General features: G+C 40.8%; 1 protein-coding gene across 6 annotated transcripts in view; it reads left to right on the plus strand.

The window, feature by feature from the left end:
• The window catches only part of KITLG (KIT ligand), an 85,959-nt gene that overhangs the window by 13,435 nt on the left and 55,997 nt on the right, over positions 1–16,527 (plus strand). For 5 of the 6 annotated variants that reach the window (XM_058741839.1, XM_058741838.1, XM_058741840.1 and 2 more), the window contains exon 2: positions 11,819–11,959. The exons of the other annotated variant lie outside the window; for it this stretch is intronic. In XM_058741839.1, coding sequence (XP_058597822.1) covers positions 11,936–11,959 — 24 coding nt within the window. In that variant the 5' untranslated portion in view covers positions 11,819–11,935. The remainder of the gene's footprint in view (positions 1–11,818; positions 11,960–16,527) is intronic. 6 annotated transcript variants of the gene reach the window in all.

Consider the following 16,527-nt stretch of genomic DNA (forward strand, 5'->3'; position numbering starts at 1 on the left):
GTAAAACGAGGTTTACAACAGTTCTAATTCCTCAGGTGGTTGTCAGGATTAAATGAGCCAGTACCTGCGATAAATTCTAGGTGCTTTTAAGCAAAGTGTGTTTTTGCTTTCAAAGCTTTTTTAAGTTTTTTTAATTTGACTTAATTATTTTGCAAGTACTAAATTTAATAAGTGTGTAGGGATCAATAATTTGGAAGTGTTTTCCTTGTGAATTCAGGTTCTATTTTCCTGAAGGTAATTGTGTTTAGAGTGTGAGGGCTTGATTGTCCAGGTTAATCTTCAAGTAAGTTTGTATCAATCAAACAAGCTACTTTTATCAGTCTGTTACTTCAGGTAAACAAGCATTCCATTCTTTGAGGGAACATTACACTGTTGTGTTCCTTTTGATGGAGTGCTGACTGGTTCAAAGCACTTGTGAAAGAAAACAGCTCCTGTTTCCTGACATTGTATAATCTAAAGAGCCTTTCTAGAGGTTTCTTGACTGAATCTCTTACCATTGCTACCTCAGTGATTAAATTACCAACCTAGAAATGTACGATGTGATTTTTGGGTTCAGTTCAGAGTAGATTTAACAACAACAACAAAAAAAATTGAACCAAGACTGTGAAACCACGAAGCGAAATTTCTTTTAAATGGTAAGGGGGGAAAAAAGTATAAGTCCGTTATTTTCAGACCCAAAGGAGAATGGGATGGAACATCGTCACATATTATTTTTGTTAGTGGTCTAGGAGGAGAGTTGGAGTACAAGGGAGCTTAGTTTTGCATCTCTACCCAAAAATTTGTGTCCTGACATTTGAAGGGTTCTGTGGAATGTCAGAACAAGAATTTGCCCACACAGGAGATCCATGTCCTGAATACGGTTATGTGGTCTTGATGTTTTAGTCTTTCCAAGGGTGTCCATTTCATTATCCAACAAAACAAATGGTGATTTCTGTAGTTTGAAAGAGTCTAGTGCACACAATCTAGAGTGATTAGAGGGAGTCTCACTGTGTAACTATCCTGGTTTAAAATCCTCCCCTGCCTTTTCATTATCCGCAGGATAAAGTCCAAACCCTCAGCACACTATACAGGGTTCTCTGTTGGCTGTTGCATATTTCCTCTGCTCCCTGAGTGGTAAATTTTATTATGGTGTCATCTGACACTGTAATAAAGGTGTAGTGATGCACCTAGCACACCAGACTTGGTCTTCTGGCCCTGTCAGCCCTTCTCCATCCTCTGAGTTACTTCCTCTTCCAAGAAGCCCTCTGTGATGTTTGTTTACTCTTATTCTTCATCCGTACTCCCCGGATCTACCCTGTGCTTCCGTAGCATTAAAAAAAAAAAAAATCACATAGGAGCACCCTGGTGTCTCAGTCGTTTAAATGTCCGACTCTTGATTTCCGTTCAGGTCATGATCTCACGATTCATGAGTTGGAGCCCCACGTCGGGCTCTGCACCAATAGTGCAAAGCCCGCTTGGGATTCTCTCTCTGTCTCTCTCTGCCCCTCCCCCACTCATGCTATCTAACTCTCAAACAAAACAAAACCAAAGCAAAAAATCATAGAATGAAAACAATGTACTGAAATTATCTTCTTACCTGTCTGCCTGTCTAAATTGCCTCATGTTGGTATCTCCAGTTAGTGGCCCAGCACCAGAATCTTGGTAAAGATTTTCTGAACCAAACTCTGATCAGATGCCGCATTCTGAGCTTGGATCTGGGTATTTATCATTTTTATGCCTGCTGACCTCAGTTGATATATGGGTTGGCACTAAGGAGAGTGATTTAGGAGGTAAGAAGATCACTTTAGAATAGTACTATTCTGCATTGGTATCGGTAAGAAGTACGTATAACCATGCAGATAACACTGGCCCACACAAACGTACGTCGTTCAAACATAACTCTGTTTGGAGAGAGAAATGGGCCAGTTGGGCTTGTAGAAGAGAATGGTGACCATGGATTAAAACAGAGAGGAGGGTGGGAAAGTCCTGGCCATCTTTTTTTTTTTTTTTTAAGTTTATTCATTTTGAGCCAGAAAGTGTGTACACATGAGAAACCGTGTGCACGAAGAGGGGAGGGGCAGACTGAACGGCAGACAGAATCCCAAGCAGGCTCTGCACCGTTGGCAAGGAGCCCGACACAGGGCTTGAACCCATGAACTGTGAGATCATGAACTGAACGGAAATCAAGAGTCAAATGCTTAACTGACTGAGCCACCCAGGCACCCCAAGTTACTGGCCATCCTTGAGGAAATAATACAATAGGTCGAATATCAGGTGCCAGCAGTGTTGCTAAGATATATAGAAGGTTTAAGAGCCAGAAAAGATTTGAGGCATAATACTGTTGCTGATGAAAAACAAAAAATACATGCTTTATCTCCCCTGTCTCCATCTGTGAGAGTGGTACTGTGGATGTTCCTTTTGACAGAAGAGGAATGTGGGCTTGGGGAGGTTGAGCAAGTGACTTCGCATCTTCTATCTAGTCAGTCTTCAGACCTGATCTGTTTGCTCCTAAGCCTTTGCTTTGTACTGGTATTTGTCATCTTCTTGTATTGCCTGGATAGCGTGTTTTCCTTGATATACAATTAATAATCATATATAATGTAATGAATACGATTGTTGTAAGTAAAGTAGGTTCTTACTCCACAGCTTACCTACATTCAAGATGCTTCCTTTTAGATTTTCTTTTCATAGTTTGTGTTACTTAATAGTTAGCCAGTGCAGTAGACAGAGACAGGGTGTTCTATACATTCTGATACTGATGTGTATAATCCCTGTCTGGAAAGTGATAAGAGACAGAAATATGACAATATGAGAAGTATTAGATGGCTCAATTTGAGTGACAGTTAAGAATTTAAGACTGATGTGGTTAAGGAATTTAGCAAAAAATGATGTTTCAGTACTTAAGATCAAAGATCTATTTACATGCAGAGGAAGAAGGTTAGAGGAGGATTAATAAGTGATGTTTTCAAGTTTCATCTGTGATTAGAATACACCATGTTAGTGACTCGGGGAAGTAATAATGCTGCTTTACCATACAGTGCTAGAGTAACAATATAGTATAGGATTCGTATACTTTAAAAAATTCATAAAACTCTTTGGATGCCAAGTTTTCAAAGTTCTGAATTTTTTTTTCAAAGTTTACTTTGAGAGAGAGTGTGAGAGGGGCAGAGAGAGAAAGAGAGAGAGAGAGAGAGAAAGAGAGAGAGAGAGAGAGAGAGAGAGAGAGAGAGAGAGAGAGAATCCCAAGCAGGCTCCGTGCTGTCAGTGTGGAGCCCGATGCTGGGCTCACACTCAGAAACCATGAGATCATGACCTGAGCAGAAGTCAAGAGTCAGATGCTCAATTGACTGAGGTCACCCAGGCGCCCCAAAGTTCTGAAATTTTAAAGTTAGGCAACCTTGTAGCATGGTCTATCTATTTTTCTTAATCAGGTAAGCTCCATTTGGGGTGTAGAACTAAAATGTTAACATTTCTGGAACCCATAAAACTTCTCAGATATTAAATAATTATTACCTCAAAAAGAGCAAAGTCTACCTCCTGCCCTGATTGGAAAATGAAAGCTCCAAAAAGTACCATAAATGAAAAGAGGAGATAACCTACAAAAATGAAACCATGAAGTAGATGTGCATAATTATCTGTGCAGATTTGGCACCTAAATCGTAGAGCAGCTGAAGCATATCTTTTAAATTTCACTTAACTGGAGGTGCTGCCCACACAGGCCTCTCTCCACGTCCCAAGGAAGTAGATCCCCATTCTCCCAGCTATGGTGAGAGAGCCTCTGTGCTACCCAGGCAGTCCCCCTGTTTACATTTATTCCCTCCAGCTTCCTTTAATTCCTCAGCAAAGCAGCTGCTTTGAAAAGAAACTCTCCCCCCCCCCCCCAAGGATTATCTTGCATGGCTACCCACTCACCCTCTTTCCTGACTCAAGAAGAAAGTTCGTTTTTGTTTTTTGTTTTTTTCCTCCCGGACTTAGAGTAAGAACTTGAGGGTTTTAAAGTACATTTTTCATCTTCTTCTTTTGTTTTTTTAAACCAGGGAATATTATCAAGTAAGCTTCCAAGTCTAACGTGAGAAAGAATTTCAGAACACAAAATAGTTTACATTTACTTTGAAGACTGTTAGCTCAGAATCTTTTTAAAAATTTTAAAAACCTGTGATGCCTGTACTGGTATCCTGATACACTGTAAGAGCTCGGCCTTTTAATTTCTGTTGTTAAGTCTTCTTTCCGTACTGAATTTGGAGTCTTCTCCTCCATAAGTGATATCATGGAGAATGCTAAGTATAACTTCGTGAATATCATGGTGAAAAATTGGAATAAAAGGGCTGACCACTTACTATTGCATTTTCCTACTGTTAGGCATGACTGAAGCCTATGGGAGTGGGGCAGAGAGTGTCATTTGAGTTGGGCATGAGTTTTCCAGTTTGCTTATGCTTATGCTGTTTTATTTCTTGCATACAAGTCAAGGGAGAGGGTAGCAGTTAAAGTATGCTTGTGTTACTCTCTTGAAGAAAAGGGAGCTTTTTATGTCTTCAATCATACTAGGAATAGGTCTGGATGACAAAAAAAAATAATAATAATAATAGCTCTAAGAGCTTGTTTTTGCCTGCTGTAGTAGGTCTCTAGGGATGACCTAGAGATAAGTCAACCCATGCTTTGGGAAGAGATAAGATTAGCATTTAAAAGCTTAACCTGTGTCATTGCTTCTGAACATATCTGCTCCCAAGTGAAGTCCTAGTCTCTGCAAGTGTTCCCAGTGCAGAAGCACCATGAGTAATTTTTTTTTTTTTTTTTTTTTTTATTGACTGCTTGAGAAATCTTGATGGATTGCAGCTCAGTGGGGAGACAGGGAGAAATTTACAGTTGTTGTATTCTGAATTCTAAATGAAGTGCAGAATTTTAGGATTCTCAGAGATTTCCCCTGAACTTACCATAGGAAAGTGTCTGCATTCCAGATCTGTGGGGTTTTTATTGTTGTTTTTGTTTTAATATGCTCCTGTTGGGTCAATAAAGGAAAGTAACTCCAAAATTATACTTAATCTAGGTTCTTTAGAAAGGGAATTCTGAGGGGGGTGCCTGGATGGCTCAGTCGGTTGGGCATCCATCTTGATTTCGGCTTGGGTCTTGATCTCCTGGTTTGTGGGATTGAGCCCTGCATCAGGCTCCATGTGCTGACAGTGCAAAGCTTGCTTAGGATTCTCTTTCTCCCTCTCTGTCTCTGCCCCTCCCTTGCTTATGCTGTATGTATGTGCACACTTTCTGTCTCTCAAAATAAACTTAAAAAAAAAAAAAAAGAATTCTGAGGATTTTACAGGCAGGTCAGCACCTTGGCTTATTATTGTGCTTTGGCCACATCTTCCAGGAAAGGCATTTTCTAGTAGTTCTTTATTCATTAGTTGTTTCTGTAGAATTTACTGTAAGGCACTGTGCTAATGGCTAGAAATACTGTAGTGAAAAAAATCACCTCATTGCTGTGCTTCATGGAGCTTACAGTCTACCCCTGGTTTTATATCCCAATTTACTATTTTCATGGAGCTAGAAAAGTACTTAAAGGTACAGAGATAATGGTTAGAAGTTCAAACCGAAAAGCAGTTAGCTAATGTCACACTTTGAATAATTAAGAGAACGTGGAATATTACTTATATATGTCATTAGGATTTAGCACTTACCGGACCCTCGAGTGAGAAGTAGGACAATGGTTTATGGCCAACTGATGAGCAAAACTCTTCTGTTTATCCTGTGTTCATTCATTTAAAAAATATTCACGAGAGGCTTCCCAGTGGGCTCTATCCATTCTGGACAAAATGGTGAGACACCGCAAATACTGGCCGGTGGTGCTCAGACCCCAGTGCAAGAGACAGATTATAAGCAAAACTGGTGGATGATGTTGCAATTCAGTTGTGTGAATCTGGACACTGGCTGCTGAGAATTGAAGCCTGCGTTATCCAGACTTCATCTGTACCCCAGTTCGTAAACCTGCGTTTGCACTCTAACCATCGTGGTCTGTCCCGTATAAGAGAAGGTTTGCGTTTTGTGGATACTTCAGTAGCAGGTTGCACCGTGTGCAACGCACACATAAGGAGCCTGTGCTGTGAGTGAGGAGCAGCTCCAGGTGCTGGAGGTAAGAGTGAAGAGCAAGAACAATAGACTTCTCATCTTCACACCATTGACATGCTTGTCAGTAGGGACAGGTGATAAACAAGTAAACTAACTGGGTAAGCAGGAGAACTTTCTGATGAAAAGTGATTCCGTGGAAATAAAACTGTGATAGGAGAAGGTTTGGAGCTGCTGAAGACAAGTCACTTTGGGAAGGTTTCTCTGAGCAGGTGGTATTTGAACTGAATCCTGAGTGACAAGAAGGACTTGCCTTTGCAGAGCCCAAGAGGAGAAAGCTCACGGCAGCGAGTGCAAAGGGCTTATGGCAGGAATACATTTCAGGTGTTTCCGGAACAAAAAGGAGGCCGGTGGGGTTGTGGTGAGTATGGTGGGGAGAGAGGGCATGCTAAGATGGGAACATGGAGGTAGGCAAGTTTATGTTAAACAGAGCCTTTTAGGCCTTGGTCAGCAGCTCACATGTTGTTGTAAATGGAACGGAAAGGTATGCAGAGATTCGAAGCAAGCAGTGAGTACTGTCGTATATTCCCAAAGGGCCACACTGTTGTAAGTAGCAAGCATGAAAGCAGAGAAGGCTATTTAGAGGCCTTTGAAGGCTTCTGGGCAAGCGTGGAGCCTGTACTGTAGCCGTACAAGATGAGACGGAGAGAAGTGAATGTTGCAAGATTTATTTTGCTGGTAGAACTAACAGGGCATAAGAGACTGGATATGGAAATAGGGGAAGAATCAAGGATGGTGCCCAGAGTTTTGGCTTAAAGTTTGGAAATAACATTATCCGGGATGCTTGTTCTAAGTGTCGTTGTTAACAATGGTAACTTTTACAGGGGTGTGCCTCCTGTCCGGTACCATACCAAGTGCTTTGCATATTAGTCCTCAACAGGCCTGGAAAGTGGGTTCTATTAGGCCCATGGTACAGGTAAGAAGACTAAAGCACAGAAAGATAAACTTTCCATAGGCCACAAGGCAGGTCAGTGGCAGAGTGGGGATTCAAAGTTGGGCAGTCTGATTTTAAAATTTGTTTATTTATAGAGTGGGGAAGAGGCACTTTATATTTATTTATAGAGAGGGAGAGACACCAAGTAGGCTCCATGCTCAGTGGAGAGACTGATGCGGGGCTTGACCCCATGACATGAGATCATGACCTGAGCCGAAGTCAAGGCTCGGACACCCACTTAACTGAGCCACGTAGGTGCCCCTTGGTAGTCTGAATCACTGTACCCCAGGCCCTACTCCACACTGCTTCTCTGTGCATGAGTACACACATTCTGTTTTCGAAAGCGGTCTTGAATTTATTTATTGCTGAAGCTCAAGCTGACTTTTGAAACTCTGTTGTCTAGGTTAACATTCACCCATGGCCCAAACAGTTCAGCCTCACTTTTACACCAGGTCAAGATGGCCACCTGCTTTGGGAGAGCTGATCTAAATCCAAACCCAGGGCAGTTTCACAAACTCTTTATCATCTCCCTGTGCTGATCTTTAATCTACAGGGAAGCAGAACATAAACGGAATGTGAAATTCACTATTAGTACAACTGTTAGTTTTGAATTCAGCATCTAAAGGAGTAGTAATAATGATAAAATACCTATAGCATTGGCAGTCATGTCATGATCTGTTGCAGGCCTCTTGTCGGTGCTTTACATAATACTGTCTTAATTAATCTTTTCAAAAATCTAAAGAAATGCTATTCCCTCCCCGCCCCATAAGAAAACTGAGGCTCAGAGAAATTACATAATTGGTTCAAGGTTATAGCATGTCAGTGACAGAATCAGGATTTGAATCCATGTCTTACTTTGCTGATGTTCTTCTGTTCTAAACATTATCTTCTGCATCAACAATGAACTTGCTGATGAAGTGTACTGTTACCAAAGGAACATGTCCCGGGCATGTCAGAGATGGATGCTTTGCTGTGCTTTAGGTGGTAGAATTACATTAACATTCTCCGGGGTTGACCATCAAAAATTTCTCTTTTTTTTTTTTTTGTTTTCTTAAATTTTAAAGTGATCCTTATCTTACAGTTTCAATTTTGAAACACTAATGGAAAATTCCTATGGAAAGTTTAGACTAACCTTCATAAGAAGTGCTTAATAACTTGGGTTCTTTTTCTCCAAGTATTGCTTAGGGTTTAGTTGCAGATGGGATAAACCGTTCCAGCTAAACAGAGTGGGGCATATAATGAAATGTATTTGATGGCTTATAAAACCACTGGGAGGGCTAGAAGAGGAGTCTCAGCTTCCAGAATACTCTGGTTGCCAGTTAAATCCACCACTGTCTGTAAAACTGTGACAGCTAGTGCAGGAAGCTCTTACTGCTACTGATGGCAGGGAGTTTCTGCCCGCATTACCACCCAAGGGAGCAAAATGCATGCCCAACACCCAGCTTCTTTTCTCAAGAATTTCCTTCCCACATCAGTCTTGCAGAGTTGTGCCTGATTGCCAGAACCTAAGTCACATCTGCAATTGTAGCTGACTACAAAGGAATGGAAGTTTTGCAGCCACCACAGTGTAGGAGAATATGCTAGGAGAGAGATGGAGTAGGAATTGAAAGAGCCAATCCGTAGTATCGTCTACGCTCACTACTCCTACACTGTTCGTTACATTTAGCTTTCCTTTTTTCAAGTTGCTCTAAATGCAGAGCATCTAATATGTAGCCCTTGAACCAAATGTAACCTCATTTACCTTTTTAGACCTTTTTGTTTTCTGTAATGATATAGCACCCATGAGCTAGTACAGCCTAAAATAGCATGTCTCAGATTTTAAAGAATACCTAAAAATCACATGGAGGGCTTGTTATAAGTGCACATTTTTGTGATGCACCCTCAGAAATTTTGATTCTGTATGATGCTTAGGAATCTGAAATCTTCATAAACGCCCCAGATGATTACATTTTCTTCTAAAGGTAAGACAACCAATTCCCCGCGCCCCCCCCCCCCACCCTGTTTCCGGTTAGGGCACCTTCAGTGAAAGCAGGGAACATTTGAACAGTTTATTCAACTCAACCAAAGCAGTTGGTGTATCTAGCACACGTTGCATAATCAGGAATGCTTATGCCGTGACCTTTGCAAACTGGGCTTATCATCTGATGTGATGGAGAAAATGATCAAGATTGTGAGTGTTCTTTGAGTTTATGCCTTTAACTCCCACTGGTTTTGATGCTGTTGGAAACAGTTAAAGCAGAGTATAAAGATTTAGTTTATTTGAATGTGGTAAAAAAAAAAAAAAAAAAAAGCCCAGGTGAGAAGACCTTCAGAGATTTTTCTGAGCTGCTTCCTCAGATTAAGTTCTTAAAAATTAAAAGATTAAAAGTCCCTTAGAGACCCAACTCGTAAGGCTCCTGGTAGCTGATCTGACAAGACATCTGAGCCCATTTAATTGCAACCATAGGACAAAACAAAACACAAGAAGTTCTATAGGGGAGTCATTCAGTCCAAATTCAGCGCATGGGATCAGATAGCAGCTGGAATCTGCATTCATTTTCCATCTCTCAGTTGTTGGGAGTGCAAAAGATTTTACAAGTTTTCAAAAATTGCAGAGCTTTTGATTTACATGCGATCCCACTTTCAGAAGTGAGTCACATAGTTGAGAGAGTATAAATTACAATTTGCGTTTTTGTAGCTGTTTGTTGGAAAGCTACGACACTGGGAGTGCATATTGTGGTTTAATTTTAAGAGCAGCTAATTGACATAATAGTGAACAAGGTCCTGTGCCTGTGGAGTGTTTGAAGGTGAATATCTGAATTTCAAAACTGCCCTAAATTTTTTTTCTATGTTCCTATACTTTTGCCAATTTGGGGGCCTGTCTCTTATTTCTTTGAAAATGTATACTTATATCAAAAAAAAAAAAATCTGGCAACAAATATGTACATCTAGGTTCAACATTAAACTAGCACCTAGCAATTTTCTAGCGTAGTTTGGTTTGTTACATATCATCCTCATAAAATTGATTAGAATTAGTCATCAACCAGCATTTCCCTAAAATACAGCAGATTATACTGCTTGGGGGAATTCTTTCCTTCCGTTTTTATATAACTGCTGTATTTATGAATAGCTAATGACTTACATTACCATTGTTTCTAATGACGTAATGTCTACTGCGGGCACAAATGCTTCTGCCTTGTACATGTCTATTCCAAAATAGTAATAGCAAAATTTGAACACCTAGGCCCTAGATTCTAGCCTGAGGTAGAAGTTCTTTGCAGGGATTTCCACAGTGGCCAAGCCTCGCAGCTCACCTGGCTGTCATGGACCACAGGGAAGTTGTTCCCAGGCACAGACCCTTTAAGAAAGAAGAAAGCTTAGTGCATCATTACGGCTCCATTCTTTCCAAGCTGTCTTTGCTTCTACCCAGACTAAAGTGAACTCTCTAGCCTTTCCAGGTTACCTGTTCTCCTTCCTTTTCAAGGTGTTGTAGTATATCGCCTTGAAATTTCCCCCTGGCTCATTTACCACTGTGGTTTGATTCCTAGCTCTGTCACTCCGTGGAAACTATCCTTAGCAGCGTCAACCCCATTAGGTATTTTTCAGCAACCATCAGGTTGACCTCTTTCAGTGCTTGTTTTATTGCTCACACTTGCCCTCTTGTGCTTTCTTTTTACAGTGATTGCAGATCCCACAATCAACAGACTTGCCTCTCGTGCTCAGCTTCTCACTCTCCTCTACTATGCAGACAGTTCTTCTCCCCCTTAGAGAGGTTATCCCCCAAGGTTTTCGGTGATAACTTCCAGTAATCTCCAGCTACCACTTCTCCTACATATCCTGGCTCAGTGGACAGCTCTACTTTTTACGCCGTCACCTAAACTGGAACTGGAGGTCATTTGTGACTCCTCCTCCTTTTATCCCACACACTTACTGCCCATCACCCAAGTCCCATTCAACTTCACATCCTCTTGAACTCGTCCATTTCTCTTCACTCCCACTGCATCTGTCCTAGTTGATGACTTCAGTGACCTCCACAAGCCCCAGTCTATCCTTCATTCTGATGCCTGATAAGCCTTTCTAGAATCAGATCTTGATCCTCCCCTGCTCTAAGATAAAGAGCTCCCCATGTCTCTAAGATAAAATCCACGCCAGTTAGCAAAATTGGGAGGACCTCTGCCTATCTCTCTAGCTTCCTCTGTTTTATTATTTATTCCTTGAAATTCATTTTCCAGTCATGTCATCAACGTGAAGTTCCATGAAAATGCCCTGTTTTCTCAATTCTATGGGCACTTCCTACTTCCTCTGCCAGGTGTCTTCACCCCTGCTTTCTTTGATCTGGCTACTTGCTATTCACCCCCGAAGAAGGGGTCATCTCCCAGGAGCTGTCTCTGAGCCTCTCCTTCAGTTCCCCCAAAGTCAGGTTTAGCTGTCCCTCCTGGGCCAAAGAAGACATCTGCTGTGTGTTTATCTTACATACTTATCAGGTACGCCATACGTTTTTTTTTTTAATGTTTATTTATTTTTGAAAGAGAACACAAGAGGGAGAGGGGCAGAGAGGAAGGGAGACGCAGAATGTGAAGCAGGCTCCAGGCTCTGAGCTGTCAGCACAGAGCCCATCGCGGGGCTCGAACTCCAGAACCATGAGATCATGACCTGAGCCAAAGCCAGACGCTTAACCAACTGAACCACCCAGGCACTCCCATACATGTTTGTTAAATGAATAGGTAGCTCTTAGAAGTCTGAAAGCACTTAATTTTGTTTTTATCAGAAGGAACAACTTATCACTTTGTTTTTTTTTTCCCCTCCCTCTAGCTATGCAATTTTTTAAAAACCTACAGTGAAGTGTAACTTGATTTACCTGTACTACTTGTTTACCCAGCCTAGTAATAATTTGATATGGTGGCTTCAATCAAAAACTGATTCAGCTAAATGGACCTATACACCATCCACAGCGTAGGTATTTTCGAAAAAATTGAATAGTTCATTAAATATAAATGAAATCAGTTTTATTATGTGACTAGCCCAGGATTTTCCTTCCTAGTATAGTGTAGATACTGGTTTAAACCCAGCTCAGGGGTTTACTAGCAGAGTGGCCATAAACAAGTTACTTAATCTCACTGAAGCATGTTTTACTAACCTGTAAAATCTGGTTGGTGGGAAGGTTATATGTAATATCTGCAAACTGTTCCTCCTGTGTGTGGCCCTTAGTAGAAGTCTATACACGTGAGTCATTTCCTCTTTAAATAGCATTTACATTTAGAGTAAGGACTATCAATAGTGACTTTTCTCATTTTTTTTCCATATATTGAATCCACTGAAGTCCTTAAGTTCCCTGTTTACATTAAAGCCATTGTTTGTCTTTTCATATTAAAAAATTCATTTCTAGGTTGTTCAGTTTTTGTTAGTAGAGCATATTAACATGTTTTAGCGATCACCAATACTTTAGGATCTTTTTTAGTGTTTTTTTAATTTTGAGAGACTGCAAGCGGTGAAGGGGCAAAGAGAATGGAACAGGGGACCGGAAGTGGGCTCTGTGCTTGACAGCAGCTAGCCCATGTGGGGCTTGAACTCCCAGAACTATGAGATCATGACTTGAGCCAAGGTCAGACACTCAACCGACTGAGCCACCCAGGTGTCCCTAGAGTATTTTTATTTCACTTCTTCAGAAAAGCATCTGCACGGAGAAATATGGAAGTAGATCTTCACAAGATTCTAGTGCACCAATCTGGACTTGAAGCTGGCTTGAGTTTCACTTAGCTACCCTGTTAACATCTGCTTTCCTGAGAGGCTTGTACTCAGTGTTTACTTTGCCCCTTGAGCTTACTGGATGATCACTAGAGAAGAATTTGTGTAGGATGATTCGGTATTTTCTCTAGAATGTTTAGTGGTATATTACTTAAAGATTAGAAATCAAGGGGCACCTGGGTGGCTCAGTTGGTTAAGTGTCCAACTTCAGCTCAGGTCTTGATCTCATAGTTCGTGAGTTCAAACCCCACGTCGCCTCTGTGCTGACAGCTGGGAGCCTGGAGCCCACATCAGATTTTGTGTCTCCCTCTCTCTCTGCCCCTCCCCTACTCATGCTCTGTCTCTCAAAAATATACATGAAAAAAAATTTTTTTTTAAATCTGAAGGAAGAAATTCTGTAGAATTAAATGGTTATTCACTGAACCAGAATCTGTTGGTAGTTTACATTACGATTATTTTTGAAGGATATGGTTCATATGACCTCAAAAGACCTGAACTCAGGACTAATTACTATACCTGTATCTTGGTAACTTGCTTTCCTGGCTCTGGGTAGCTAAGCCAGTTGGCTTGTTTCCAAAGCACATTTGGGCTACAAGGGAACTGCCTGCTTCGCTAGCTGGCATTCCAGATTAAAGAGAAGATGAATGTTGTTTTTGGCAGCAGCTGCTGTTTTGTTCGGGGCAGACCCAATACCACTTTGTAGGTCTGTGCATAAAGAAAACGAGCTACGCAGACACTGCACTACCTTTTTGACTTTGAGAAGTCTGTAACGTGGGCCCTGGCAACACTTATTTTAAAATCGCTTCTCAAGTTCATAGAAAAGTTTGCGGGATTTTTTTTTTTCTTTAAGTTTAGAAGCTATGAATCTTCTGATTTCTCAAACAGCATATGTTCCCCTGATGTTCTTGGGCTGCAATCATGTTAGTTTCTACCAAAGGAAAGAAGTTTGCAAAGCGACTTCTGTGTCATAACACATGTTCAGATCAAGTAAATAGTTTGCTTTAGGGGGATTTTGCAGCTCCTTTTCCTGGCATGTGGCTTTTTATTGTAAGGAAGGTTCTTATGTTCAGGAAGAATTAACAAGCAGATGAATGTCCCACTGGGATCTACTGAAACTGGTTCTCAACAAAAATGAGACATCGGTCTCAGGTCTTCAGGGTCTCTGGCCTCTTCCTGTAACTTTCCCCCTCTTCTTCAAAGGATCTTTTCAGTATGATCTGCCGCTATAAAAACTCCCCAGAAAAAGATCTGCTTTTCTGTCATTCATAATTATGAATGTTAATTCCCTATATTTCCCTCTACCAGAACTATTTCTATTGTATGGCTTAGTTCTAACAGTACATACAGATTTCTCATTTTTTTTAATCATGTAAATAATTTCAAGGCAACTATTAGCAATGAAAGTGTTATTGGAATTCTGCGTGATGTGGGGAGTATGTGGGGGACACTTTTGACGCATGCCTCCAAATAAAAAATCTAGAACTGCCGACAATAAGATTAGTTTAATGTGTCTGTGCAATGAAAGGTTATCATGAAATGAGAGGTTATCACACAATGAGCGTGACCTAGAGAGAAAAGTTGTAGGATGATAAAACAAAGTAGCCAAAGAAAAATGTCGTCCGCAGAAGCAGAGAATGTTACAGGAAAAACAAAACAAAACAAAACAAAACAAAAAACCAGTGAGATGATTTGCCCAAAGTGAAAAGATACATTTTAGAGCAGAAGTCACAAACACAGGGACATTTTGCTTCAGCATTCTATCTCCAATAGGGTGTGTGTGTGTGTGTGTGCGCGTGCACACCCCCACATTTAGGTACCCCTGTACCTTTGTTAGGGTTCCCAGAAATTAGAGAAAGAGGAAGAGTGTGAAACCAAAGATGGGGAAATACCTCACTTGATTGGAAGTGCAGCGTTAACTGAAGCTACTCTCAGCACAGTTGAGAACTAAGAAATACATTGAAACACGCATGTGAAACCAGTACCAGTGTCAAAATATCCATACCAAAGGTCCTGTTCTTTGTTCATGAAAGATTGACTATGTAAAGTCCTTTCCCTGAGTGTTCAGTGTGAAGCCCTTCTTTCCCTGGTTTCCTTGACTATCTAAAACCTACAAACCGCACAGCAAATAATTGCACAGCACCTGCAGTTGGAAAAGTTTTTATTTGATCCCCTCACCATCGCTCCATGAAGTGCGTGAGGCAAAAATTATTGTCCTCTTATACACTACAGACATTTGGAAGAACTAACTGGCTTACTAGAGGTCACACGGTAAAGGAGTTGAGAGGTTTTCTGGATTCATGTTCTGTTCTCTGCCATCACACCACCAGTTTTCAAAAGCATGTGTTTTTTGTGTGTGTGTGTGTGTTTTTTTTCTCTCCCTCTTACCCTTGGAAACCTTTGTTTAAACAAAATCTTACCCAGAAGCATGAACAAATAAAGCAGGAAAAAAGCTGAGCTGCTTTGCTTGAAGCAGGGGTTGGGGGCCCAGAATACTGACAGAGGCAGTTTATTTTTTCCTTACCAGAAAAGCTTGGGCATTGCAACACTATACCATTCATGCATTGATTCATTCAAAAAGTGAGTTTCTTAAGCTCTGATTTTTTTTTTTTCTGTTGCTGCTATAACAAATTATCACAAACTTAGCCACTTAAAACTATACAAACTTATTATGTCACAGTTCTGTAGATTCAGAAATCCAAACTTGGTGGACTTACTGAGCTAAAGTCCAGGTGTCAGGGCCGCTATGTTCCTTCCTGAAGGCTCTGAGGTCGACTTTGTTCCTTGCTCTTTCAGCTTCTAGAAGCCACTGGTATTCTTTGACTCCTGGCCCATTTCCAGAAATGGCAAGTAAAGTCCTTACCATGTCACATCTTCCGCCTCTTCCTTTATTGCGGTTCTCTCACCAGAGCTGGAAAACATTCTTAGTTTGTGAGGAGCTGTAGCACTCTCTTGGACCCAGAAGATACGGGGTAGGCTCTCCATCTCAAGGTTCCTAGTTTAATCACATCTGTAAAGTCCATTCTGCCATACAAAGCAAAAAATTCACAAGCTCCAAGAATTAGGGCATGGCCATCTTTTTGCCAGAGTTCTGACTACCATAGGCACCCACTGTGGTCCATGTGTTGTGTTTTGCCATTGAGACTGCAGGAGGCTAGAAACAGGCATACTAGCAGTAAACTATGTTGCAAGTAATGACCTGACAGACTGGGAGAAACTGGTAAACTGGGAAGCCAGCCGACAAAAACTAAAATAACATTTTAAAAACAGTCATTCAGTCAAATACAGTAATTTGGAGCTAGTTAGGCAAAGGTCGTCACAACTGCATACCTGGAATGTTTTTTCCCCTCACCTTTATTGAGGTATGACTGACAAATAAAAATCGTATATATTTAAGGTGTACAATGTGATGGCTTTGATATAAGCATACATCATGAAATGACAGCAAACTATCCCCTCATAGTTATCCTTTACAATATAGTATTAACTACAGTCCCCTTACTGTACATTAGATCCGCAGAATTTACTCATTTTATAACTGGAAAGTTTGTATCCTTTGATCTAGATATCCCCCAGTGTCTGATAACCACCACTCTATTTTACTCCGTTACCATTATTATTTTTTCTTTCTTAGATTCTGCGTGTAAGTGAGATCATATCATATTTGTCTAAGTCTGGCTTATTTCACTTAGTCTCTCTTTTATTTGATGAACCTGAATCATCAAAAAAAAGTAAAGCTTAGTACTTCTTCCCACTGTTTAAGAAGTCAAGGAAGTGCG

Source organism: Neofelis nebulosa, chromosome 8 (genome assembly GCF_028018385.1).
Source record: "Neofelis nebulosa isolate mNeoNeb1 chromosome 8, mNeoNeb1.pri, whole genome shotgun sequence".
NCBI lineage: Eukaryota > Metazoa > Chordata > Mammalia > Carnivora > Felidae > Neofelis > Neofelis nebulosa.